A 25849-nucleotide genomic window follows, 5' to 3' on the forward strand; every position below is an offset into this window, starting at 1 on the left:
GGTATGAGTCTGAGCTTTGAGTTCAGGCCTAATCCTTTCCTAGTTCCCAAACTCTCCCAGCTCTCCCTGGGGTGGCAGGTGGCATGGTGTACATGGCAGTCTAGGGACCACTGTATGGTGGATCTAAATTTGGATTTTTCTATAAGTTTCAATGTTATCCAATTTGGCCCCAGCCCAACCATAATCATTACCCCAAGCCCAGACTTGGTTTTCCACATGTCGGGGATGGTTATTTTTTTTAGAGCTGATAAACTATCACATCATATATGTTATCTATCTTTTGTGAAAAATGCCAAGCTGTCAGAATGAAAATATCACATAAATCACACATGAAGTATTCACATTAAAAAACATCGACTCATAAAAATTTAAACAACCTTTCTGATGGTTCCATCATTTGCAGCCGGTTAGCCAGGTATTGCCAATGTTTCCATTTCTGGAGTTGAAATAAACACAGCACATCAAAATGGAGTCACCAAACCAAACCAAAATGTATTTATCATGGTGCAACAGTCAATGCCATAAGTATGCAGACTTACATATAATCTACACATACTAATATGACTTTCCAGATCTCATATCGCATGTTGATACACACAGAACAGACTTGGGAGGAAGCACTTGTTGCCAGTCCCTCCGGGGACTCAGTTTCTTACCTACTTGTAAGGTAGGGTGACACATCACTTTGTTTTAGACAGTGACCGTATTGCAGTTGTATTGCATTCTCCTGTGAGTCAGAGTGGACAATAATGTCCACCAGCCACTTGACAAAATGGTGTGGAGCTTGCTCAGCATATGACCATCCCTCATGGGACAGAGGTTTGGCAGGTGGGAAGTCCCTGGTGGGTCCTCAGTGTGGCCACAAGTTTCTTGGATCAATCTCTGGCTCTGGGAGGGTCTCTGGCCAGGTCTGGAGGGCATCCCACAGCCCAAAGTGCAGTGTGTGCTCTGTCAGGGCCAGACACCTTCTGGATTTGGAATGGCTGGGACTAATTCTGGAAGGTGCTACACCTGCTCCAGGGGAAGCCTTGTGGGAAGAGCCTGGAGGTCCAAGCAGGAGTGGCCAGTGGGGCTGGGTCCCAGCTGTGCTCTCTGCCTGGGGCTGGGGTGTCACTGCATCTTGCCTGGGAAGGTGGCAGTGGGCTGTGGGCCAAAAGCCCTCCCCAGGGCACACAGAAAACTTAAAGATAACGTAGAGCAGTCCGACAACTGCTGTAATAGACACTGTGGGTGGAAGAGCTTCCTAACAGCTCCAGACTCTCTGTGGGAGGGTTAATACCATATTTACCTCTCCCTCTCCAGTCCCTCTTCCCTTGTGAAGCCTGCACTGCACTGAGCAGGTGGTAGGAATGAAACAACCACAGACCTACAGTCCTAAAAATAGTGGCACTAACAGGGCACTGATCTATGTTATGGCTCTCAACGATTGCTAACAAGGGTGGAGCTGGACAAGGGTAACTATAGGTGGAAACACAGCAGCGTCTCTGCTGCAAACCAGGCAGGGCAAGGTGAGCAAAGGGCATTTTGCTTTATTGGTGTATGTCACTGCTCCTGGAAGAAAGTCCTCAGCACTTCTCAGGGGCCTAATAATTTGTGGCTGTGTAAGCAGTCAGTGACATTTGTGCTGTGACAACCTTACTTTTGTCCAATTATACCCTTAAAGATATCCTCACTGACAAAAGCCCAGAAAAACTGGAAAGCAGAAATAAGAGAACTGAAAAAAAAGGAAGATGAAGGTAAAGCAAGAGGAGGAGAATATGAAGAAAGGAGAGAAAGAATGGCAGAAGAAGAGGAAAAAATTTCGGGAAAATAAAATAATAAAAAAAGCACCTCGTTTGGGGTTTGCAGGAGGTGACTCAGCACCTGCAGATCTGAATTCTCCTTCTGAGTTGACTCTGGCTGGCTACGGGCCTTGCGCCTTACTCTATCTGAGTTTCTTACCTTGCAAAGCATCCAAGAGGGCAAATGTACTGGCCAAGCACAGGCTTTAAAAATCTTCCAGTAGCCACAGCAGTTAAATATGACTGAAACCTTAAAAAACACTGTGGGTGGGATGGGAGGAGATGCAGGGAATCGAGGAGCAGAGAAAGGGTGAGGAGCGAAAAAGTGAGAGGAATGGGGAACAAAAGAAAAGATTAAGGAGACCAGCCAGAGGGGGAGAAGGTCTTGGAAATGAGGTTATCTCTTGGTCGGAGTGAATATGTCCTCTTGCAACGGCAGGGGGAAGAGCTGAAGCTCGTCCTGCTGACCTGCTGTGGAGACTGATGCTTGTAGGCTCCCCACTGGTGGCACCTCTGCAATCTGTGTCATGGGGCAGAGAAGCCAAGTAACCATGGAGACCTGTCACAGAGAGGTTTCTAGACAGGAGGAACGCCTGACATAGAAATGCCGTCCATCGTGCCCCTCCGGCCTGTGAACAATCAGGACGGGGAAGAACCGGGCATCATGGTAGGTTGGGGGGCTTTCGTTGACAGCCAGCTGGCTAGAGTAGGAGCAGCACTGCTCATCCTGGCAGCCCCGCTCTGCAATGCTGCTGCTGCGGCTCCTCCAAAGGCCTGTCCTGTGGGAGCCATGAATGCGGCAGAGGGAGAAGCGGCTGGTGTTGAGGGAGAGGCGGGAGTTGCCGCTGCAGCTGTGGAAAGCATGGCGTGAGAAGATGGAGGAGGTGCTGGAGGCATGGTTGCAGCGTTCACAGCCATGGGCTGCCTCGCCGTACCGATGCACTGTGTAGCTGTTGTAGGTCGGGGAGTTGGCCAGGTCCATGAGCATGGCCTCCGAGTAGCTAGGGATCAGCTGCCGGTTGGTGCAGATGTGCCACTCCAGCTCGGTGCTGTCCTGCGTGGTGTCTCGGGGCATGCGGTACCGGTACAAGGGCTCCTCTGCCGTGCTGGGCACTGTATACTCCAGGCCCAGCAGCTTCTCCACATGGTAGTGGACATAAGCAGTCCGATACTCTATGAGTACCCTGAGCGGCCACGAGATCATCAGGATAGCTGCCACCCAGAAAGCATAGTGGGACACATACCACGGGAGGTGATCCGGGTCTCCATAGGCCATCATAAGCTCTTTAAAATCCACATTTTTAAGCTGCATGCCTTCCCTCACCTCCATGTAGTCATCCAGCCCCTCAATCTCTGTGAAGAAGTGAGCTCTCTGAGTCAGATAAGAGTTCTCAGACTCAATATTGGCAAAGCTGAAGCACTTGGTGAACCTCAGCTTGGTGGCTGTATGGCTCTCCAAGCCCAGGAGCTCCTTGGAGATGTCCTTGTATCCACAGTGAGAGTAGTCAAATTCAGCTTCAGCCACGTGTGTGTTGACCCTCTCATGGTAGACCTGTGTGGTGGTGTAGGCGTCGCCATTGCGGTAGCGGGTCACCTGCCGGGTTCGCCGTACAAAGTGGTAGCTGATGGCCTTCCACCAGATGCATGGAGTGGCTTGCTGCATGCGACTGATGCATTCATAGACACTGTCCACATCTGCCTTGTACTGCAGCTCTCTCTTGACGTGGCAGTGCCAGCACTCCACCAGGTACACCACGTACAGCATAGAGAGGAAGGCCAGTGGGATATAGACATAGCCATCTGAGCACGGGCTGTCGTGGTAGATCATGGACTTGCCCTTGAAGGAGCTATCGAAGCTGAGCTTGGTGACTCGGGCCAGCTGACACCAGGCCACTGCACCCAGGCAGCCGTACATGAGGATGGAGAGGAGGAGGCATTTCCAGTGGGATTCTCGGCACATGCAAGCACTCAGGGACTGTTTCACGGGGCGTTGCTTCAATCACACCGCCGTGCAAGGGGAGAGAAAGACAAAGAGAGAACGAGGAACCTGTCAGTCAGGCTGCTTTGCACAACACACACAGTGACTTGCCTTCAAGACCGTGTCTGGCTTTGCTCTCAAACTGCCTGACTGGGACACCACCCTACTTAACAGAAATGTGAATATAAACAGAATCACCCTGCCAGGGACAGAGGGCTCTGGACAAAGCTCCTTCCCTGCTTCCTCATAGCTCTGGGGAGGGAAGTTGTTTGTGAGGCAGTGATTCACTGTGCCTGCACCCTAGTCAGATGGGCCTCTCCTCAGGAGGCAAGATAGGTCCCCATCTCCTTCTTCCTGCCTGTGGCCAGCATCATTTACACACCCTGCCATCTTCTGAGGTTGAGAGGGCTTTGCAGCAGGTGAACAGCCAAAAGCGTGGGGCTGTGGACTTGCCCCATTGCTTTGTAAGTGTCTGGTGCCTAGGTGCCCACATGCTGCTGTTGAGGAGGCTTGGGAGCAGCATTCATTGCAGGGCTGCAGCCCCACAGACTGTGCCAGCACTGGAGGACCAGCACTTCATGGAGCTGGAGCTGCTGCCTGACTCAGAGCTGACTCACACCCAGCCCTGAAACCAACCAAATGATCGACACCATTTTCTTGGATGTGAGCCATCGGGAAAATTACTAGATTCAAGCACATTTAGTTGAAAAAATTGTCAAGATTACAGCACGATGCAGCATAGCTTCAGGCTGGTTAGAAAACTATCTCTGACCTATAATACCTGAAAAGATTAAGTGTTGGAGCTGAGGGTGTATGCGTGAATATTTAAAATGTAGCACATCCCTCTCTTTCAAGTTCTAAAAGTCAGGTTGGGAGTAGAGCCAGAGTTCGCACTCCTGTACTTCCACTTTGTCTCCTGAGACAGCCTGATTGCAGTCCTTATCCCAGCCCTGGTGCAGTGTATCAGCTGCATTGTCATGCGATGTTCAGCTATACTGAAAAATGCCAAATCAAGCCAGGCAGCTAGCGGAAACGGAGTTGTCTTCCAGCAAAGAGCAGCAGCAGCATGAGTTACATTACTGGCTGGCAGCTGCCCGTCTGTAGAAAGTGCGTGAAGAGAGACACCCTGCTGCCCTAGTAGGTAATGAGGAGGGCTGTCTGCATCCGTTTTGTTACTGCCATCCTCTGCCTCTCCCCTAAGTGAGGAAATGACAGTGAGAAAGCAGATACGCATTGATACTCATGCATCATCATGCCCTCTGCTGAGCCTGATTTCATGCAAAAATAGAAGCACACAGTTATTCCTTCTCCCAAGGGGCCACCTCTAATGCATCAAACTGCTTTGTAGATGCCAACAGATGCTAGGTTCAGGAAATGTCTTCTCTTTCTTTCTCCATGGAGAAATTTCTCCCCTACTAAAGCTTATCTTGGATCTACAGCAGTTAGGATTCAGTAAGTGATCTTGAACCAGCAAGGAATTTAAGTAGCAGCATCTTTGACTCAGGAAATAATAGCATGGCACCACTAGAAAGAAGGGTTTGCTGTCCTCTCAATGAGATGGAAGCACTGGCATCTAACCTTGAAGGGTTGTAGAATCAGATTTAATGCTGCTGCTTTTTTTTTTTTTTCCTGAGACAGAGAACCACTTCTAAGTAACTATACAGGGGTTTAAAACTTGCTATGAACACTGCAAAACTAGATTTGGGGTTTGGTTTTGATTTCATAGCTTTTAATCTGACACTGTGTAAGTGCAGAGTAATTTTATTGATTTTACAGAGCTACATCAATATTCACCTTCAGGAACTTAGGGCAGAATCTGGCCCCTGATTCTTCCTGATGCATCCAGAAGAAATCTGCCAAGAATTTCTATTCTTATTCCAAAACATTTTTATGTATTCATGTGCCAGAATAAAGAATAATTATTCTGGGCTGTATTCTGACTGCTGTATTCTCTTTACAGCAGCTACAAGTGGAGAGAAGCTAAGTGTTTTATAAAGTACAGGCTTCATAACTTCTGTAGGCAGGGCAGTGAAAAGACCTTAGTATGAGTGAGAATAAGGTTGTTTCTTCCTTAGTCGTTTTCAAGGATACTTTGAAGAATTCCACAAAGTGGCTTCAGGTAGTGCCTAAATCAGCTGAAAAATAACTACAGAAGTTTTGGGAATGAATCCTTGAGCCTACATGCAGTTTTGGTGAGTTTCATCTCTTGAAACTCTTGTCAAATGCCCACTGCTCAGGCTCAGTGTGGTTGCTGTTTCAGTGTGGGCTTCTGCCCCAGCTGTACCCTGAACTCCACATAAGAGCATCAGGCTCTCCTGACTCATGGGAAATCCACTTGAAATTACTGGGTTTTTATTATTTGTCTCTTCTTGACATGGAACTAGAGTTTTTAAGTGCTAGAGTAACACAGAAACCTGAAGAATTGCAAAGCTCTACCTTTTTTTTCCCCTGGAGGTTTTCTGAGGTGAAAAAATCCTCTAAACATTAACATTTCTCTACTCCGGGCACTGAGACTATGCAGAAGAAAGCAGCTGGGAAATACTCTAATACATTATTTCGTGTTCACATTCAGGCTTTCAAAGGTACTTCTCATGTAAAATCGCTTACGGTTAATAATGTTAAGAATACCAGTGGACCTAGCAAAAAATGCCCAGCAGTGAGTTTTAATGTGAGTGCTTAAGAAGTCCATGCAGCTCCAGGAACCCCATGTTTTTGTATGACTTGTTGGAAGTGCTGTCAACCTGTCCCTGGGCACAGCCATGGGAGAAGGCTGTCCCACGTCAGTTATGGCAATATTTGCCAAAGGCACTGCAATCCCACCTTCCCTTTATCTGGCTTTCCTTGACTAACAACTTCTCTGTGGTCCAACCTACAACCCACAGGTTGGCTTCTGCCCAAGGGGTGATTCAACCAGCCTTGTTGGTTAGGGCAATCAGTGGCTATATCAGAGTGGGCAAATGCCTCCTAATGTGCTTATCTCTGTGAAATGCCATCTCACCTCTGGGGGATGAGATAACTCTGGTTTTACCAGTCCTGGAGCACCATCCAGCTGGGTTGGCAGTAGCTCAGAGGCTTGCAGGTCCAAGGTGATATTTCTGTATGCAACCTCTGGAGGCACTTCAAAAATGGTCTTCAACCCACTGCACTGAAAGGGCTGGATTAGCCCAAGCCAGGTTTTCTCCACTATTTTCATTGCAGCCTGTAGAAAAGGCAGCTTCTCTCGTCTTTGTATTAGTGAAGGCATGCAGCCATAGAACCCACTGCCACATCTGATTCACACACCTACCAGTCCAGTTCAGCAGGGCCTTCACGTTCAAAACCCTTTGGTGAAAACACAATTTTTTTCTCCTGGCTTTTCTAACCCACTGTCTCATTCCCACCATTGTTCCGAAGCAAATCCCACTGTCTGCGGGTCCTCCATTATAAAAGGATCTCTTTCCTAGAGTCTACCTACCAGCTTTCCCGCCTATTGCAAGTTCTGAACATATTCATCTGGCCTATATCCCCTTATTTCTCCTTCCCTTCACTGAAATAATTATCTAACACAATTATACTGTTAGAAACACTACTGGAGTGTTTGTAAGAAAGACATGAAATAGAACATAATTACAATAAAGGTATCAGACATTCAAAAATCTAATAAGGAAATATATCTTTTCATCTCTCTCTGCATAACAAATTCATTAATATATTAAGACAGTGGCTCCCAGACTTTATTAATTAACATACCACCTTCTTGCAAGAATTATGTTTGTGGTACTACGTGGAATTTTCTCCTTTCCATGCATAGTGTTTCAAATCAAAACAGGGCAAGCTTGTATTTCTGGATGAGTAAATAAATGCTTAAGGAAACTAGCAATTTCCATGATAACTTGGGCCAGCCAGTGAGCAGGACTTGAGTCCTTTGAGGAATGTTGTGGAATCTGTGTTGTTTTGATGTGGAATAAAAGCATAACCTCCGGAAAATCTTAATAGAGAAACATAATTGAAGAAGGCAAAGACAGAGCCTGACGGAAAGCCAGAGTCAAAGCCAGAATAGATGGAGGCTCAGTCACCAGGCACTTTGTCCATGAACCAGGACTTGCAGATTTGGGTCTCTAACCCAAATCAATAGAAGTATCTTTCCTCTCCTGCTTGTGGGGGCTTTCTTTTGGGCTTTGCTTTCAGCGTTGACCTGAGAAACATGCGGACAGATTAAATGAGACACAGGTTGCTCAGAAAAGTTGTGGATGCCCCATCATTGGAAGTGCTCAAGGCCAGGCTGAACAGGGCTTTGAGCAACCTAGTCTAGTGCAAGACGTCCCTGCCCACAGCAGGGGGGTTGCAACTAGATGGTCTTTGAAGGTCCCTGACAACCCAAACTGTTCTTTGATTCTACAACCACAAATTGTGAAGAGGGATGGATTTGTCAAATCAAATGTTTCACCCAAAAGGTCCCAACCAGCTCTCATGACAGTACAATTTGTAAAAATCTCCTGTTTTGGAAGGAATGCTGTGAAGAAGCATAGCTGAGCTGTCAGTATCGTTGTTTATGAATCAAGTTGTGTTAAAAATAAACACATAACATCCTGCTATGCTCTGGCATGCTGCTGAACCACTTTCAGAGGCCTCCCTTCTCATTGCACCTGACTGGATTGGAAATTCCTAACTCTTACCCAAACTATCCGTAATCACATGCTAAAATTCACTTTACTTTTTCACACTTAAAAACAATAACAAAAAAATATTTCCCAGATTGTCTAGTAGATCTCAGCATGAATGGGGAAAATGCCATGAGTAAGAGGTGGTATATGTGGGGAGGTGGCATGTGGGTGTCTGTGCTGTGAGCCTTGTGGAGAGGGACAAGGTTTAGGGATGGCCCTCCCCAGAGCTGTCCCTTGCCCCAGATAGTCAGTCAGCCCCACAGCACTGCTCTGAGTTTGCTTTGGGGTTTTTAGGCCCATCATTTCCAGAAACCTCAGACAGAGCAAAGGGCCTGTGTACCACACAAAATGAAGTCAGCTCCATATCTTCCCATCCTCTGTTTGCTGCCTGGTGGTGTGGAGCATTCTGAGACACTAAATAATAGATGTTATTTAATTTGTTGCCACAGCTGCTGGAAAATAGTCCAGAAAGCCCTAACTGCCAATGGAGAACAGGAATTTCAACTGACACCTGTAGCAGACAGGAGTTTCCAGGCTGGTAACATTTCGATTATTTCTCCTTTAAGAAACCTTGTTTGCAAATGATAAAACATCCAGGCAGTGGCTGAAAGGGCAATTGCCTTCAAAGACGCCCTCTGATGGCAGATGCCCAAGATCAAAAGCAGGTATGCAAGGGCGGACTGGAGCCTCCCTTGCAGGGGCACACCCACCCACTACTCCTCCTGGCTCAACAGCAGCCAGGCCAGGTTCTGGCTGCAGTAACCATAATTAAAATAATTAAAACATGCTCTGTGTTACAGGGTCACGCAGATTTGGGCTATTAATCTTGCCTAGTATAAGGGGTGGAAGGAGAGTGGAGGGGGAGTGCACAGCCTGCCATGTCCCCTGCTTAGCCTCTGGAGCCAAGTGTGCTCTGGTGGCAAGAGCAAAGGGTTAGCGGCCAGGGTTTGGCTCTCTGACCCATCCCTTGACTCCTCGTGAGCAACCAGGTTTAGGATACTGGTAGGTAAGTTGTAGCTGGTGACCATGCTGTATGAGCCTGCAAGTGACTGCATTGGCAGTGGCCAAGAATGAAAAAAAATTAATTTCCTTCAAATTCTGATTTTTCCTTAAAAAGTATATTTGAAATGTAACAATGATGCTAGAGAACCAGAACAACATATTTCTGGGCAAGTGAATTGTGCTTGTGACTCTAGGTCCCCTTTCTCTTCATGGGTACACAAGAACAAATTAATTCCCCAAGGTCCAAGTTGAGGTGGTCTGGGTATCCCCATTCTTCCAAGGGAGCTGCCCCTTAGCAGAAGGAGGAAGTGCCACGCTGCCATACTCAGAGAAGCCCAGACTGATTCCACCAGTCCAGGTTTTTGAGTGCCTAACCTGAAAATCTGGTGCCTCTGTTTTACCAGTGTTGGCTCACTGCTTTCGCTGACCTTTGGATACAAGCATGCCCGATAGCAGGACTCACCCACTAGCCACATGGCAGGGATCCTTGTAGTAGAATAAACAGCTAGACAGGTTTTTTAGCATTTATAGGGAGTCATAGAAATTTCTCCTACCAACTTTGAGAGGTTATTCTGGGTCAGGAAAGTTCATCTTATATTACAACCCAAATTACATTTACACCTTAAGACTGGGAGACACCATGCCTTTTTCCCATATCTCCCACATCTCACAGACAATGCAATTTCACTTTAACATCCTATGTACGGTCCAATAACTAGTGGCTGGTAAAAGCTCATCTTCTTTAAAGACACTCTGCTTTAACCGATAGACTAAAAGAAATGAAGAATCTGCAATCCCCTTTGTCATTTGTTCTGGTGATGCAATTTTATTGCCATTGTAATTTTGTCTCACTTCAGCCCCCATTCATGGCAGTGAGGATGCCCATTCTCCAAGTGATGAAAGGTTCCTTTCATACGATTGCCTTCTTTCTCTGAACATATTTCTCCATTCTAATTATGACATCCCTCGGCCTTCTTTTTGACAATTTAAATGAGCCAAGGTCTTCAAGTCCTTCACTGCTCTAGCTCTTTTTGGTGCTCTGCCCTCTCTTTAGCACCTTGAGATCCTTCTTGAGTCTGTACCCTGCAAGTAAATACAGGAGTTCAGCACTTATTTCACTGGCATCACACCAAAATATAAAATCACCTTCCATTCTCACTGTTTTCCCCCCCTTATTACTGTCTGCAAGAGTTGCATTAGTAGATTTCTGCCTAGCAACATCCCAGGAGTTCATGTTCGACGACTCACTCACTTGGCTCCCAGGTATTTTTTGAGTCACTGTTTCTGAGGACAGCTGAAGGGTTGGCTGCACTTTCCACCCTGAAATGTGTAACTTCAGGTTTGGCTTTGGATTGAATAACTAAATTAGCAAATGAAGCAGATCCCTAAGGAGAACTGTGCTTGTCTCATCATTACAGACCTGCCTGCTAATGTTTGTGCCAACTGCAAATGTTACCAGCCGTAATTTTATGCTTAATTCCAGAGGATATATCAAATATGGTAATTATTCATGCAGAACTCTGCCAGTCTAATGGCTAAATATCCCATTAACTTATACAAGACAACTGTTTTCACAAAGCTAAATGTCAATCACAAAAACAAGGCTGTAAGCATTATGTGGTCACTGAGGTGCTCCTCACACTTCCTGTGCTCACTGCCAGGAATAATTCCATGTGCAGTTCTGCATACAACATTAAGAGAAATCCTCCCAAAGCTTCAGTAGAGCACATTATCATCTAGCTTGCTGTTACTGTATGCTCTTCATCAGTATCTGTATTTTACTCCAAAAGTAGCTGTTTACCAGTGTGGGCTTGAAGCACATCTTTTTCTAGCTGCCTCAGAACTGCTTACAGCATGCAAATGGTTACAGTGACAATGGGAAAATTCTTGTTTTGTCCCCTGCTGATTTCAGCAAAATAAATTCGAACTTAAAGTTGCCAAACTGACACCAATAGAAGGGGAAGAAATAGTCTGTGTCCAAAGGAAACACAGAATCATATTTTTTAAAAATTTGATCTATAATTTTGCCTTATCCTTGCTATTTCTTCATAGCTCTCTACTGACAAAATGACTTTTTCCTCTTCTGCCGGCCTTCATTCTTCAGTCTCCTTGAAAACTCCAGCATGAGCTGTATAAGCAGAAAACATGCTGCCACAGCATGAATTTATTCTGTTTGTTTTGTGGACAGTTTGTAGCCTGAGTTTGACTGTCTGTATCTGGTTCACAGACAGATATCCGTGTTCCCCAATTTCAAAAGCATTAAAATTCTTCTTTGGGGAAATCATGCCAAAAGTGTTTCCTGTCCTTTTAAACCCCACGTGCATTTGTCCTTGGTGGCTGACCTCAAGAGCTACAATTTTGCTGAAGCAAAATGCTATCATGTCTAAAATGAAAGAATGAGAAAACAGAGGGTAACAAGGACATGGCCTGAATGGAAATAGAGAAATGAGGGGGAAACATGGAATGTGGGAAGAAGTGGAGGAGGGAAAAGGATAGCCAAGACATGCTCTAATGCCAGTGCTGAGGCAGGGGAAGGGTGCTGGCAGGTGAGGACAGAGACCACTCAGCCTGGGCAGGGGCAGGAGGGAATCAGCCCTAGAAAAAGGACCCTGGTGAAGATCAACGGAGGAAACACTGAGCCTGACAGCACAAAAGCACTGTATGACCCAGCAGTCCTCCCAGCCCATCTATGACCTGGAAAACAGCTACTCCTGAATGACTGCTTTCTTGCTGCTGGGAACTTCTCCAAAAAACAGATCTATGTCCCTATCTCCTCCCCACAGCCTGGGGGTGGGATAAGGCTGTGCTAAATTGGCCCAGAGATTCCAAATTGTCACGGAGGTGACAGCATGCTACAGGGTTGATGTTGCAGCTGTGTCTCAGCAAGATGTGTGGCATCACAGCATGCTCCTGCTCTCTGCCAAGACCTGGCTTTGGGGCTACAGGGTGTCTTTAACTGTCTTCAACAACAAAATGACCCCACAACTTGGGATTACTCATGTAAGAAGAGTTAATCTTATATTTTTATTTTTACCTCTTTTACTTAGCAAGAATAATCTTCTTGTCCATGGAGAAAAAAAAGAGTGGGGGAAACACTGACAGAGGACTGGAAGAAAAGAAATAAAACTAGGGAAGAAAGAAGAAAAAATGGTGGATAAATTAACACCAGTCATAATTGAATTTGCCTCTGTGGATTTATGCTTGTGATTAATATATCCCAATGAGATACCCAAAGGGGAAGGAATAATTAATAACCACAAGTCATACACTTTGGTAGATGGTGACCTGCCTGGATGAAAGCAGAATTTTCTTTCTAACTACGAGAGATTCCTTCATCTTGGTCCGACCTCCTGACGGACATGGCAGGACATAACACAGACAGGACCACTAAGTCTTTGCTAGACAAGCCCTAGGCTGTGCTGTTAATCATAACTGAGGTGAGCCCTGACACTATGACCAGCCTCTGGTGCCGAGAAAGGCTTCACCACTTCTGCAGTGGATAGGGATGATGCAAGAAGAACAAGCAGATTTCTATCCACTGTCCCCAAGCAGCCACAACAGCTATCATCTCCCAGCTCCTGAGGTAATCCTGGAGTCTGGGGTGGTCAGGGAGAAGACAACTGCACAAGTGTCATAGTATAACCTCTTAATGCTTTCCAGGGCCAAATGAACTCCTAGGTCAGATCCTTTTTAGTACAGTGAGCCCCTTGCAAGGCTATGCTAAACCAGACGTTGGTGTAATGGTGAGTAGAAGTGCTCCTTCACCATGTGACTGAATCTGGGCACTGCATGGGGTATCAGTAATAAGGCCTGGTGAGGGAAAAGGGAGATATTACAACTGTAATCTCATCAATCCCCTCCTGGGGAACCTAAACAAAATTCGTCCTGCCATCTATCTTGAACGACAAGAAGCCCATTACCCCTAGCTCATGCTGAGCCAGTAGCAAGTGCTCTCAGCATGGCTGCAAGCACAGGGGGGAAAGGGAAATAAAATGGATAGAAGGTAACAAAAAAAAAGCCATTTTGCATCAAGATAATTTCCCTCCAGCCTTTGAACAGGTAGCACATTCATTGCTGCATGTATATTTTAGATGCACCATTTGCTCTTGTGCCACAAAACTCCTGTGAGAATGAAAACTCCTGCAGGCGGGGGCCATGATGTCAATGCATAGCAGAAATGCTGTTACTAGGTTTGAAAATAATAACCTGCATGCACTCCACGTGTTTGTAGTGTCACTGGCTCAGACGTTCACTTTGGCAACTGCCCTCCTGTGGTGAGCAGGGATCACCAGGTTTCTCATTTTAATCCATGCAGAGATTTAATCTCCTCCTTCCATCAGTGGAGCTGTCAGGGAAACACCTCAGGGTAGGAAGGTGTGTCAACTCAAAACTATGAAAAGACACAAATATTGCTGATCCACCTGAGCTTCAGATGCCACCCCTGAAACACCATACAAAGAGAGTGTGTTATTTCACAACATTCATCCTTAGGAATTCTAGCCATCTGAAGATGAGGAAAGAAGAGGTCAGGACGGAAGGAGCCTCCAGTCCTCTTAAATGTCAAATTCAGCATTAGCTCTTGCAGGATACTCCTGAGTTCTTCAAGCAGAAATAAAGGAAATCCCAGAAAGTAAAGACATTTGGATCCCAGAGAATATATATGCTGTTCATTGCAGTAGGATGGGAAAGCCACTCACTGAAATGCAAGGGTACATATGTGAATATCATGAAGAATTTGGCCCTAGACACATCCATGGGTGACACTTCCACATGCTGCTCCAAGGAAAGCTGTGCAATTACATTTTCAGTGCCAAGGAATCCTAGCAACAAAGTGGTCACCATTTACAAAATAGAAATTATGGCTATTTTAGTGGTAGCTTCTTACAAGAGCACAAAAATGCTGCACTAACAAAATCATTGCTTCTCCCTCCAGATTGCTGTTGTTGCTGTCACTGGCTTTTGACTCAGTAACAATACAAAGAACGTATTCGGGGGCAGAGGATTTTTCCCAGTAATGCCAATGCTGGGTATGAGTTCATCAGGAAAGAAAAGCTGGGATTCAGCTGGGATTCAAGCTGTCTCAGAGCAAGAGAGTACCTCTAGGAACAGTTCTTTTTGCTACACTTAAAGTACACATCATGCTTAGTTCATATTACCTCTGCCTTGAATACTGGTGGTTTCCAGTAGACACAGGATGAATTTTACAGGTATAATAACATGGCTTACCTCAACACATATCAGTTAACTGATAAAAGCATCACATAACCTCAGGAAAGCTCCTGGGATGCAGTTCCCAGCCACTGCCAGATTAATGAGACCAAGTGATTGACATGAGGCATAGCTGTGCCACTCAGTATTTTCCAGCTTGCTTCATGCCTAGCCAGCCACTTGCCCCCTACCACAGCCAGCCCCACTGCACGGAGGTTTCTGGGCAGGTGCCCTTGCCCCTGCTCCCACTCTGGAGGGAGATCCTGAAAGGGCTGATGGCAGCATGCATCCATCCATTTGTCCTGTGGCTGCAGAGTGGAGCAGTCCTCACCTTGGCAGGAACAGTCTTCAGTGTGTTCCAGCCTGTGAAAGCCAGACCCAGCTCCCTGTACCCTTGGACAAGCTGCAGGCAACACAAAGGTGCCACAGCCCCTGGGGATCAGCTAGGTGCAACTTCCTGACTGGTGCACTGGTGTTACCAGTGGCTTTGCTGAGACAAAGGGAAAACTGACACCAGCCAAAGAAAACAGAAGGGATGGTGGGACCAACTACCACTGCTTCAGCCCAGGAGGGATGGGGACAGCAGGGAGGAGAACGGGGGAGAGTAGCTATCTGCCAGCCTCTGTGTGCTTGACAAAGTCTCAGCTGGATTTAACAGGAATCCTGTAAAACCTGCTTCTCCCTCACTTTACACAGAAGATGCAACTCTCCAGGAGTGGGAGAGGAATGAGCAGGAGGCTGGCAGTGCTCAAGCCAGTGTCCTCCTGTGCTGTGCATGCAATCAGCCTGCAGCATGGGATGTTGGTGCCATAGTTCAGTGGTGTACTAAAGCTTGGCCCTTCCCACTCCCACGTCCCTAGTTGCCAGTGCTCTCCTCATCCTTGAGGACCATGTCCTGTGCCTTACTGTTCTCATCACTGTCACAGGTCTTGGGTGTCCTGCCTGACCTTCCCTCAGCCTCCACATGGGGACTGAGGCCAAGCTAGACAACAGCCACGGACCAGTTTCTCGGGGGGGAGGGGGAGGGAAAGCAAGGGGCCAGGAAAGACAGCCTTGTGAGGAAATAGCCGATGGAGTGTTAGTTCTGCACCAGTTATTTCCAGTCTAGTCATTGAATGCTTCTGTTTAGAGACTTTGTAAATTAGAAAAATAGTTAATTATTATGAATACCTTTTAATCTTTGCTTACTCTAAAGGAACACCTTGGGATTTAAATGGAGTATATAGAAACAACTCTCAAGTCCTCAGAAGAAATGTGATCCAGGACTGATCCAAGTTCCAGGCAAGTCTGGGGAAGTCTTTCAAAGGGAACTGTGAATGAGGCTTTGCCCAGAACCACCACATTTTATTTTTATTCTCATTTATTTGAAATGCCATCCTTTTATTCTAGTAAAATCAGAACAACATGGCTCTGTGCTTTGACCTATCAACCTTTGACCTTTGACCTATCACATGGGAAGGCTAGAGCCTTCCCATGTGTGACCTTGCAGTTGGAGGCCATCAGCCACACTTCAGCAGAGGAACTGTCAGCCCCACAGCGCTGGGCTGGTGCAGCTGAGGCTGTGGCCATGCCAGGTCCCTCGTGCTGCTGAGATGGGCATCCCTTGCAACGAGATCCAGCCACTGCTCAGGCTTCAGCTGCTCCATCAGATGTGGGGAGTGTGTTTCCCCCTCTCTGCACCTTCCTGAACACAACTGCTACCTCAGCACTGTCAGGTTTTTGTAAGGGTACTCTGGTTAAGATGAGGCAGTATCCCAGCAGCTAATGTTTCCCTGTGAGAAACAAGGTTTTATCATAAATATTACTTTTCTCTCCCTCTTGCTTCTCTCTGTGACACATTCTGCAATAACATGATGGCACAGAAGGTGAAAACTTAACTGGAAATTCATTTAAGCACTTAATGGTTAATCCTGGGATCCAGAACACCTCATTTTTATTTCTTGACTTGACTTTGACCCATGTCATGGTGCCAGCACACCTTTTTATATCTCCTGAAGACACTGAAAAAATAGCATTTATAAAGTGATTTCACATGAGCATTGCAGCACCACTTGGAAGGAAGGCACCTGATCTACACGTGAGCTGTTGCATCCTGCCACTCTATCAGCTGGTGGGAAGCAGAGGATTTAGGTCCTGCCCTGGCCTGCTGACAGGCAGTCCCCTGCAGAGGACCACGGGACATCTCAGGTCTGAAGACAGACTGCCATTCCCACCCTTTCAGCACATGCTCTCACTACTGCCCTCCTCCACCAGATACCAGCATCTCTGGCTGGCCATCTTACCTCCAGGCAGCCACGAGGGAGTTCTTCTCTTTTCTTTGGTCCTCAGAGGGACACTCATGCTGGCACAACTCTACTGGCAGATGCTGCCACGCCAGCCTCCACAGTGCTCTGTGCTCCCTCTGCCCATTGCAGGGTCAGGGACATGGCACGGCTTGTGCCTGAGGCATTCAGGCTCTTCTAGCTCTTGTCCCCCAGGACACACTGTGCTGGTTTGCAAGAGATACTGAAAGATGCCGATGCCTCGTGCTGAACCACTTTGTTACCACACTAATCGAATGTTGTATTCCACAATTCCGAGTCCAGTTCCTAAGGGCAATCAATCATATGGCTATGAAGAAGGCCTCCAGCCATAAATGCATCACCACAAATCACTTCTCTCCCAAAGCCAAATACGTTTGTGACCTGCAAAAGTCTCTGACTGATCCTACTCTCTTTCCTGGTAAGGTCAGGTTATTCAGACTCCACATTTGCGAGTCGCCTCAATTACTTACTTTTAGCTTCCTTGCCAGGAGTGTGATCCTTTGCTCTTTGCTGTCAGCTCCTACCTTGCTGGTCCCCACTTTCACCAGCTGGTTGTTTCCAGCCATCTGCCCAGAGGCCCAGTATTACCAATCTTTCCTTAAGAAGGCCTCTGCTGGCTGAATGCTGAACTGGGATGTGCAACACCTCAGATGTATAGAAACAATGCCATATCTGAGTTGGGATTCTCTGTACGTTCTTCACCTGATGTAAAGCCCTGGAAGTCAAAAGTTTGTGCATTTCATGGGGTGTGAGCCCCTTTATCCTTTCCGAGTTGCATGTGTGGCACCTTGAGAGAGGCTGCCAGCTACACCAGACACCATTTCACAACCTTAACTCCACACCAGGAGGGCTGCCAGCCTCCTGGTGCTGCTGAGCTACTGGCACCATGCACAGCCAGGCTCCTCCATCCTTCCCACTCACCATCTGTCCTGCCCATTTGAGGCACTTTTCTTGCTTGTTTTCATGGCTGCAGAGATGTGCTGTGGGCAGAGCAGGGAGCACTCAGGGACCAGCTGACATGGGTGGCTGTCAGAGGCAGCTTCAGCCCCTGACCTGCCTTGTGTGCTGCTGTTGGCAGAAACCTGTCCAACTCCACTGCAGCAGCATCCCAACTATAACATGGTGTTGACTCTTCTGTGCAGTGCTGCTTAAATGAAGAGTTAGAGTTTGGGGGAGTTAACAAAGCTGTTCCAGCAACTGTGACCTCAAAAAGTTTCAGTATGTGCTATTTTTAACTTTACAGGTCTTAAGCTCAGAGGAACACGACGAATGATTAGAGTCTGAAAGTGAACTATATTTTCCATGATTAGAACTTAAAAACTAATTAACTACTTAACCATGCTTTTCCAAAAAGTAGAACTCCTACTCTAAGTGGAAACTCAGCCACAGCCTTATCTACAGTGTGACAGTGTAAGTCTCACTATAACAACTGAAGGGCCTTACAGTGCTGAAGATAGCTCAGCAGCCACTGCTTTTGGTGTCAACTCAAACACGTGCCAGGACACACCTAGAAACAAGTCCTACTCATTATGGAACCACTTGAGGATATTTCACTCCTTTTATTCTCTGTTTCACGATGTCCCTGGTCACTGGCAATGATTTGAGCTATTTTCTTCCAAGGCGTGGAAACAGATGAGAGGAAATAAAGTGCTCCATTTCCAGGGAGAAGATACCTCCTACCTCACTTCTTGAAATGACTTACACTGACTGAAAAGTATCTTTGGTATACACACTCTCCTCCTTCAGGGAGATCATCATCTGAGGTCTCTGAAGTGAGAAAGGGAGAACAAGGAGAGTATTCGGGGGTTCAAAAAAGTGTGCAGACCCATTGCTTTTCTGCTGATATAAGGTGACTGTGTGCCCACCTGAAAAAACAGCATTAGGAACCAGGTCTGAAGGGGGAGTACCACTGAGTTACCTGGTCTGTCCCTTTCCCATGAGACAACATCTACATAGTTAACAGCTATTTGACTAAATTGTCCTTATAACCTTCCAGTGGCAGAACTCCACAAGTTCCCCAGTTGCTCCAGCCCAGTGTTTTATTGAGAAAATTCCCTTACTTGCAAGATTGGGAAAGTCAGCCAGAAGGAGCAACTCACTTCAGTCTCAGCCACAGTGGTGAGGTGCACTCTTTCTTGGAGAGAAGACTCCGCCTGTAGAAGCCCCAACAGCTAGAGCCAAGGCTGCCCTTCAAAGCTCAGATGCATTGATATTTCCTATCTATTTTTTAAAACCTTGACAGTTTCTCAAGTGAAGTGGAGAAGACAGCCAACTCCAGGGCACCAAGAACAGACATGTGATCAGAAGATAAAGTGAGACAACGAAAAGAACAAAAGCAGAAAAAAAGATGCGATGCTTCAGCATGGATATTCTTACAACAGAATCTGCAATGCAAAAAGTGCCTGGAACTGCAGGATCATGAAAAAAAGCTTTCCAGTTCCTCAGATGCCACTCCTGCTGCACTTTTTCCTTTGTCTTTACAAGGGAAGTCCTCTGGAACAACGAATGAGGAGCACTCTTTAGTTTATGTCTCATGAATAAAGCAAGGGCAGGAGGGGAAGAAAGGGTCTTGTTCTGTTTGACCTTCACTCAAGAGGGGGAATATCATGCACTGACTTAAAAAAATAAGTGTTTTGTCAGTCATACTCACTTGGGATGGTGACAGCCTTCCACCAGGCAAACCATGAGCTATCATTCAGGGGGTTAGCTAAGCAGGTCTTTTGCATGAGGTTTGGAAGTGCTATAGGGAAGGAAAAGTGAAGCTTTCCATAGGAATCATGTCTCATATTTCCTGCCCTCCTCTGGCAGTGCCTGTTAGGTGAGTGCCCCGTGCAGCTCTTGAAGGGGAAGGTTTACATAGAAAGAGCCCCTCACTGGAGATTGATACACAATGGTCCCTCCGAACTTTCACTTAAAAGGTGGTGGGGAACATTAACCTCCATCGCAGCCTCTGTGCCCTCCCTTCTCTCCATCCCCTGCACCTGGGCTTGTTTCTCTTGAGCACAGAAGTCTTGGGAATGACAAGACTCTCAAGGAAGAGGACAGTGCCACAGAGGCAGTGGGGTGTAAATGGGCTCCTGCAGATCTGCAAGGGAGCAGAGTTGATTAGACTGTGGAGATCTGCTGGTGAGGAAGGGGCACGTACAGCAGGCCTGATAAATCAGAAAAGGTTGTCTGCCTCGCTGCCTCTGCCACCTCTCATCCACTCAGCCCATGACAGGGACAATTTAAAACTAACTGGTCTAAGTTATTAAGGGCTTTATGCCTGGTGTTTTCAATGCCATAAAATAAGCCTTGACAAATTAAATAAGTGTTGGGGGAAAGGGATAAAAAAGCTGGAGAACTGTGTGTCTCTTCAGTGGCACACTTAAGAGGAAAGGTCTCAGCTATGTTTTGACCTAACAGCCTCTAAAGCTGTAGCCTGCAAACAAGCACTGTGTATGTTTTCTTAACTTGTGACACCCCCTTGGTGCTGTTGTGACCACGAACAGCACTTTTCAAATAAGCTCCTGTTGCATTTCCCACCAGCAGTAAAAGGCAAATGAGGCAGTTTTAAGTGGCCTCTCTCTTCTGTAACATCTCCATCAGAGAGCCAATGACCATGGGTTTCACAAACATTGACCCATGAGGTTTTCCCTTTTATTTAAATGGATTAACCGGTTACATTATGTCATACCCAATTAAAGTTCTTAAATATGGAAGAGAAGATAAAAGCAGGCATGGACAACTGCTGTTTGACTCTGCCAGTACAAACAAGACAAATACGTATTTCAAAATGTCAGGTGGCTGCTGCTTTAAGCTTTCTACAGTGATTACTTGGCTTTGGAAGCAAATAAATTATGTTTGTACTCACCGGTTTTGCTTTCCTGAAAAAACCCCAACACCTTCATTTCCAATTAAGATTTAAAAATTTTAATATTTAAGGCCACTTCCCAATTGAGGTGTAAATTGGCAGAAATGCAGAAAAGTCACTATCAAATCTTCAGTGTAGGTGGAGGCTGCCACAGTAATATCAAGAAAAATAGCCAGACCACTGCTTAACCAGGGCAGTACATAGCAGCAGGTTCTGCTATTTCAAAGAGGAAAATAAAGGCAAGTATGTCCAGAGAATTAATCTACAGCAATAACTGCTGAAACATTTGGAAAAATGCATCCTTTACATTCCGTCCCCTGAAAGGGGATTGATTCCTTTTCAAAAGAGTTCATGGGATGGTAGAATTCTACACTAATACCAAAAGCACATCTATTCCAGGTCATCCAGCTCGAGCAGTCCATATCTCAATAGAAAAAACTCGGACCAGAATACTGGCAGGTAATCTGAGGGCTTGCTCTGACATTCAGCTAAGTTAGCAGTAAACCTGTGTGGTCCTTGGCAGAGGAGGACAAGGGCCATGACAGATAACTGAACTGACGTGCTCCTTTCTGCTCCACAGCTGCACCTTGGCTTATCTTTCTTTCAAAAATAAAAACTTAGACTTCAGACACATTGTCTGTTAATAGATCAGGGTTATGTCTCACGTTGATTTGTTACCCCAGGACACCAACAAAGGCAATTTTCAGTCACTGTCACCATTTAGGTCCATGCATTTGATCTAAGTGAAATCCATAAATGATGAAACTGAACAGAGAAGCCCATGAAATGCCCATTTAATACCAATACTGGGCACTTACATGCAACTGCAAGAGTCCAGGTCCAAAAAGGCTATTTACATGGTGATGTAGAAAGCATGAGGAAGGGACCAATACTGTAGGACTGCAGTGTTAAGATATCACTGTTATAGGCGTTTGAGATATAGACTCAAATGTGCAAATGTTTGTGTTGGAACAGAAAAAAAACTGAGAACAGGATGAGTGAAGCAAGATATAATGCGCTTAGCAGAGAGATCAAGTGCTTTAGTGTCTAGAAATGGCTTAGATGTTTTCATGGTGGACTTAATATATTGGAGAGCCTTCAGTAGCTCCTGGTCCTAGACCAAATAAATCAAAAAATCCCTTCCAGCATTAACCATGTATTGATCTTCTGCAGGGCTGTAATTACATTGGGGAGCTCTACTGCTGGAACAGCAGCTGTATCCTGGATCCAGCCACAGCTCTTCATGATGAACTGTGTTGCAGGTGTTTAAAAAGCAATCAAACAGGAGAAAACCCTAATTTTCACCTATGGAAGACAGTATGGTAACTGCTCAGGACCGTTTCAACCTGAGTTGTAAAGTCAATTTTCAAGTAAAGGTAGTTTTAAAAGGTGCTGTTTGGTTTTAGCCTAAGTATACTGCAGTCACATAGGCTTTGTTGAGGCTCCTGGATTTTGACTATAGGATTATGAGACTGTTGATGAGCCATGGGACCTGTTAACAAAAGCTTTAAGCAGACTAACTGTACAATACAGTGTTCCGGGGCTGCTTTCACTTTTGTTTTCAGTCTTCTCTGCCTGCTTTAAGGCCGTTCTCTTCATTCCTGGGAGCATGTACATTTGTTTTAATCTCTATATTACGAAGAAATTTCACTGACTTCCATGATCTGCACATGGATTACACAATGTAAATGGCAGACACGTCAAAACTGTTGGAAACAAAGGCTACATTAGGCATAAAAGAAAATCCCAGGCATTTCTAAAACAGGGCAGTTTGCTGTCCTGAGCGTGCAGGACTGTGCATGCATTGTCACCTACTCTCACACAGCCCTGCAGTTCTGTCTGGCCAATACCTTGTGGCTCAGGATTCTGTGTCAACACTCAGACACATCCATCATTCCCTCTCTATGCTATGCAAGGCCAAAGTAAGTGCTTCACAGATGACTTGAAGAAACATACTAAGCTGTATTTTCTCCACTGCCTTCTACTGCAGATTAGGTAACAGAAGTGCCTAGGCCCCAAGGGAAAAGGAGAGGCATGACCTCCTCCTTTGCCCCAAAACACCTGAAAGCCACTGAGCCCCAGGCTGCAAACCCGTTCTTATGCTCAGTATGCCCCTCCGGCCACTTCCACTAGTGCCTCGCAAAGCTGCAGTCGTCTTGACCATTTCACAGGTCCCAGAGAAGCGGTAGGCTCTCCTAGGCCAAACGCCCCGGGGCTCATGTAGCCAAACTTCCACTGGGCTGGCCCGCTTTCCCCCCCGGTGCATCGTTCCGGTGCAGGGCCGGTGGCTCAGCGGCCGCCCGAGCCCGGCAGCAGCGCACGGCTGAGCGCAGGGGCCCGTCGGTAAAACCCCGCACCCAGCGACTGCGGGGCTGCGGTCGCCCCACCGGCGCGGGGGGCTCGGAGCGGCCGCAGGTGTCCCGCCGGCGGCCCCGGCACTGCAGGGCGCGGCGGGGCACGGCCCTGCACCGCACCGCGGCTGCAGGTAGCCGGGCGGGCTGTGGCTCCGCTCCTCGGTTCTCCCCGCGTCGCAAACACCCCCAGTCGGGGCACCTTCCCCCGGCCGCGGCTCCCCGGTTTCCCCCACGCCCCCACCGCCCCGCACCCCAGCCCCTCGGCGAGGCTGCCTTTGCCCCTCCCGGTCCCTCCCGGCCCGGCCCGGGGCGGACGCCCCCGCCGCCGCTCACCTCCTCCCGCACGGCGGCGGCGGCGGGCCCCGGGGCGGCGGTGCTGCCCGGCCCGCTCTCAGCAGCCGCCTCGGCTTCCCCCTCCGAGGACATCCTTGGCCATCACCGGCAGTGGCGGCGGCGGCGGGGGCTGCCGGACCCCGGGACGGCGGAGCCCCCCGCGGCCGCGCCCCGCACCGTGGCCGTGGCCGGGACGAGCCGCCCCCCGCGCCCAGGGCCGCCCTGCCGGGTTCTCCGGACTCTCTCCACCATCCCAGGCAGGCAGGCAGAGAGGGACGGAGGGAGGTGGCGGAGGGGAGGAGAGAAAGACGAGGCGGAGTGGGGGGTGTCCCTGCCGCTGCCGGCCCCCCCAGGTGGGCAGGCGAGAGCCCGGCGGCTCCTGACGCGCCTCTGCGGGCGGCTGGGAGATCCGGCGTGCGTCCCCCCCTTCCCGAGAGACGACCTCCGAACCCCTACCCTTCCCGGGGTGTCCCCTCCTGTCTCCTTCTCGGGGATAGCCTCGCTGCCCCCTCCGCGGGTGCGCCCCGCCTCCCCAGGGATGCGCCCCCGTCGCCGGCCACCTCCTCCCAGCGCATCTTCAACGCCCCCGCCGCCCGCGGCGGAGCCCCAGCCACTTTTCCCGCTTTTCCCCAGAACCCGCATTTTACCCGGGCTGGCGGCGACACGCGGCCCGGCAGCAGCAGCAGAAGAAGGAGAAGGCGGCGGAGGAGGCAGGCTGCCCTGGGGAAGCGCTCCCCCACGGAGCAGCCGGACAAACTTGCCCGACGCGGCTCGGGGATGCCCCTCTCTCCTCCCTGGTCGCTGGACGCGCGCACCGGGGGCAGAAGACGGCGCTGCCGGGACGGAGCCCCGGGGCTGCTCCAGCACCGGGGCCCTGCTGCCCACCTTCACCTCCTTTTCCCCGGAGGAGTATCTGGCACAGGAAATGGAGGCACCCAGCTGCTCCTGCACCTTCCTACCCTCCTTGTGGCCTCACCCTCTCCTGTGGTTTCATTTGCCTCCTGCACAGGTCTTCCCTTACAATTGCAGCCTCCTGCAAACTCCCTACACTCTCAACATTTCTTGCTCCTGCCTGCACCTTGCACTCAGTGCATCCAGTCATGATCTTCTCTCCTGCTGATCAGGACTGGTGTACTGCACCATCTTACTTTGGCATGTTTGCTTTGTCTTTCATTACGCTCTTGTGTAGCTCATCTCATTTGGTCCATTTCTCTCTCTGTGCCCTAGAGCAGCGTATTTTTTAAATCCTTCATAAAAGTCTTGTAAACAGGCAATTGAACACTCTTGAAGCATCAGCCTTCACTTTAATATTCTTACCTCAACTCCTGCCACAACATGGTTGCTGCTTTTTCAGGCATGCTGCTCTGGAAAACTCCACTCCGGTTTCAAGGCACTCAGTTGGTATAAGAGCTTGGTTAGAAGGACTGTAGAGCAGAGAATAATGCTTGGTGTGTGAATGCATAGAGAAAAAAAAAACAAAGCTGGGATTTTCTAGAAGTTGGGCTCTGCTAAATCTGAATTTTAGGATATTCATTGCATTGGACAAGTTTTGGCTGATGCTGGATGGAGAAACCTACCCATTTTTGGAGGTGCAGGATGTCCATAAAAGACAGTTGATAAACTCCCTTTGCCTAACATGTCTCTGGCTCACACTGCAGTGCAGCTACTACCACTGTAGTTAGAGATACGTGTGCCTTGTCCTCCCCTGATGACAGGAATGGCATTTCTTTGGCTGCACTCAATACATACGTACAGAGTAGTCTGGCTTTTACTTCTCCCAGCCCTGTAGAGGAGCTGTCAAATGCACCGTGGAAGGCAATACAATGCAGGTTTATAAACTACGTGAAAATGCACATTTAAAATACCCCATTTCCTTTCTGTAGGTGGTACAATGGGCGATGATCTCTGGAGGATAAGACAGTCAGCAGACGGGCAGGGAGTAGGTCACATCTGGGACACAGAAAGGAGCCATAAAGAATGCATAAGGAGTGCCTATGACTTACCCACCAAGATCTACAGGGGAAGAGAGATATTAAACAGTTCTGCTTGGTCAGCTAGTGAATGTTTGTCTAGGTGGTTTCAGTGACCTTATATATGCTATGAAATGGGTGCTGGGGAATGATGAAGTGTTGTAGTTAGAGGGAAGATGTGCCAAACTAGAAAATTGTGCACTGAGAAATCAGGGCTGAACTTTATATTTGTGCCAAATTTCTACTTGTAGGGACTGTCAAAAAGCCACATTTAAAGGCAACATGAAGGGAGACAGAGAAAAATGTGCTTTGGTGTATCACAAGACAGCTGTGAAGAAGCATCCCTGTTCAGTAAGGAAAAGGGTTGACAGTTCTCTGAAGCTGGGGGCCCCATTTCTGCAGGCAGCGGGGAGAGGCTGTGCAC

At 47.7% G+C, this 25849-nt stretch overlaps 1 protein-coding gene across 7 annotated transcripts; it reads right to left on the bottom strand.

Annotated features, from left to right (window-relative positions):
- Positions 1-360: 360 nt before the first annotated feature.
- LOC127472832 (transmembrane protein 151B-like) lies at positions 361-24338 on the bottom strand. 7 transcript variants are annotated; one of them, XM_051791612.1, is made up of 3 exons: positions 23912-23987; positions 13611-13845; positions 361-3774 (listed from the first exon to the last, which is right to left on the bottom strand). In XM_051791612.1, exons 2-3 carry the CDS (start codon positions 13614-13616, stop codon positions 2344-2346), a joined length of 1437 nt encoding a protein of 478 aa, XP_051647572.1. In that variant the 5' UTR covers positions 13617-13845; positions 23912-23987; the 3' UTR covers positions 361-2343. The 7 variants fall into 7 exon arrangements, 6 of the variants coding, with proteins under 6 accessions (XP_051647572.1, XP_051647573.1, XP_051647574.1 ...); XM_051791613.1 differs by having other exon boundaries at positions 13611-13794; positions 23912-23976; XM_051791614.1 differs by having other exon boundaries at positions 13611-13749; positions 23912-23955.
- Between the last annotated feature and the right edge of the window lie 1511 nt (positions 24339-25849).

This window comes from Manacus candei, unplaced genomic scaffold (genome assembly GCF_025592945.1).
Source record: "Manacus candei isolate 608988 ecotype Guabito, Panama unplaced genomic scaffold, ASM2559294v1 h1tg000033l, whole genome shotgun sequence".
Classification (NCBI taxonomy): domain Eukaryota; kingdom Metazoa; phylum Chordata; class Aves; order Passeriformes; family Pipridae; genus Manacus; species Manacus candei.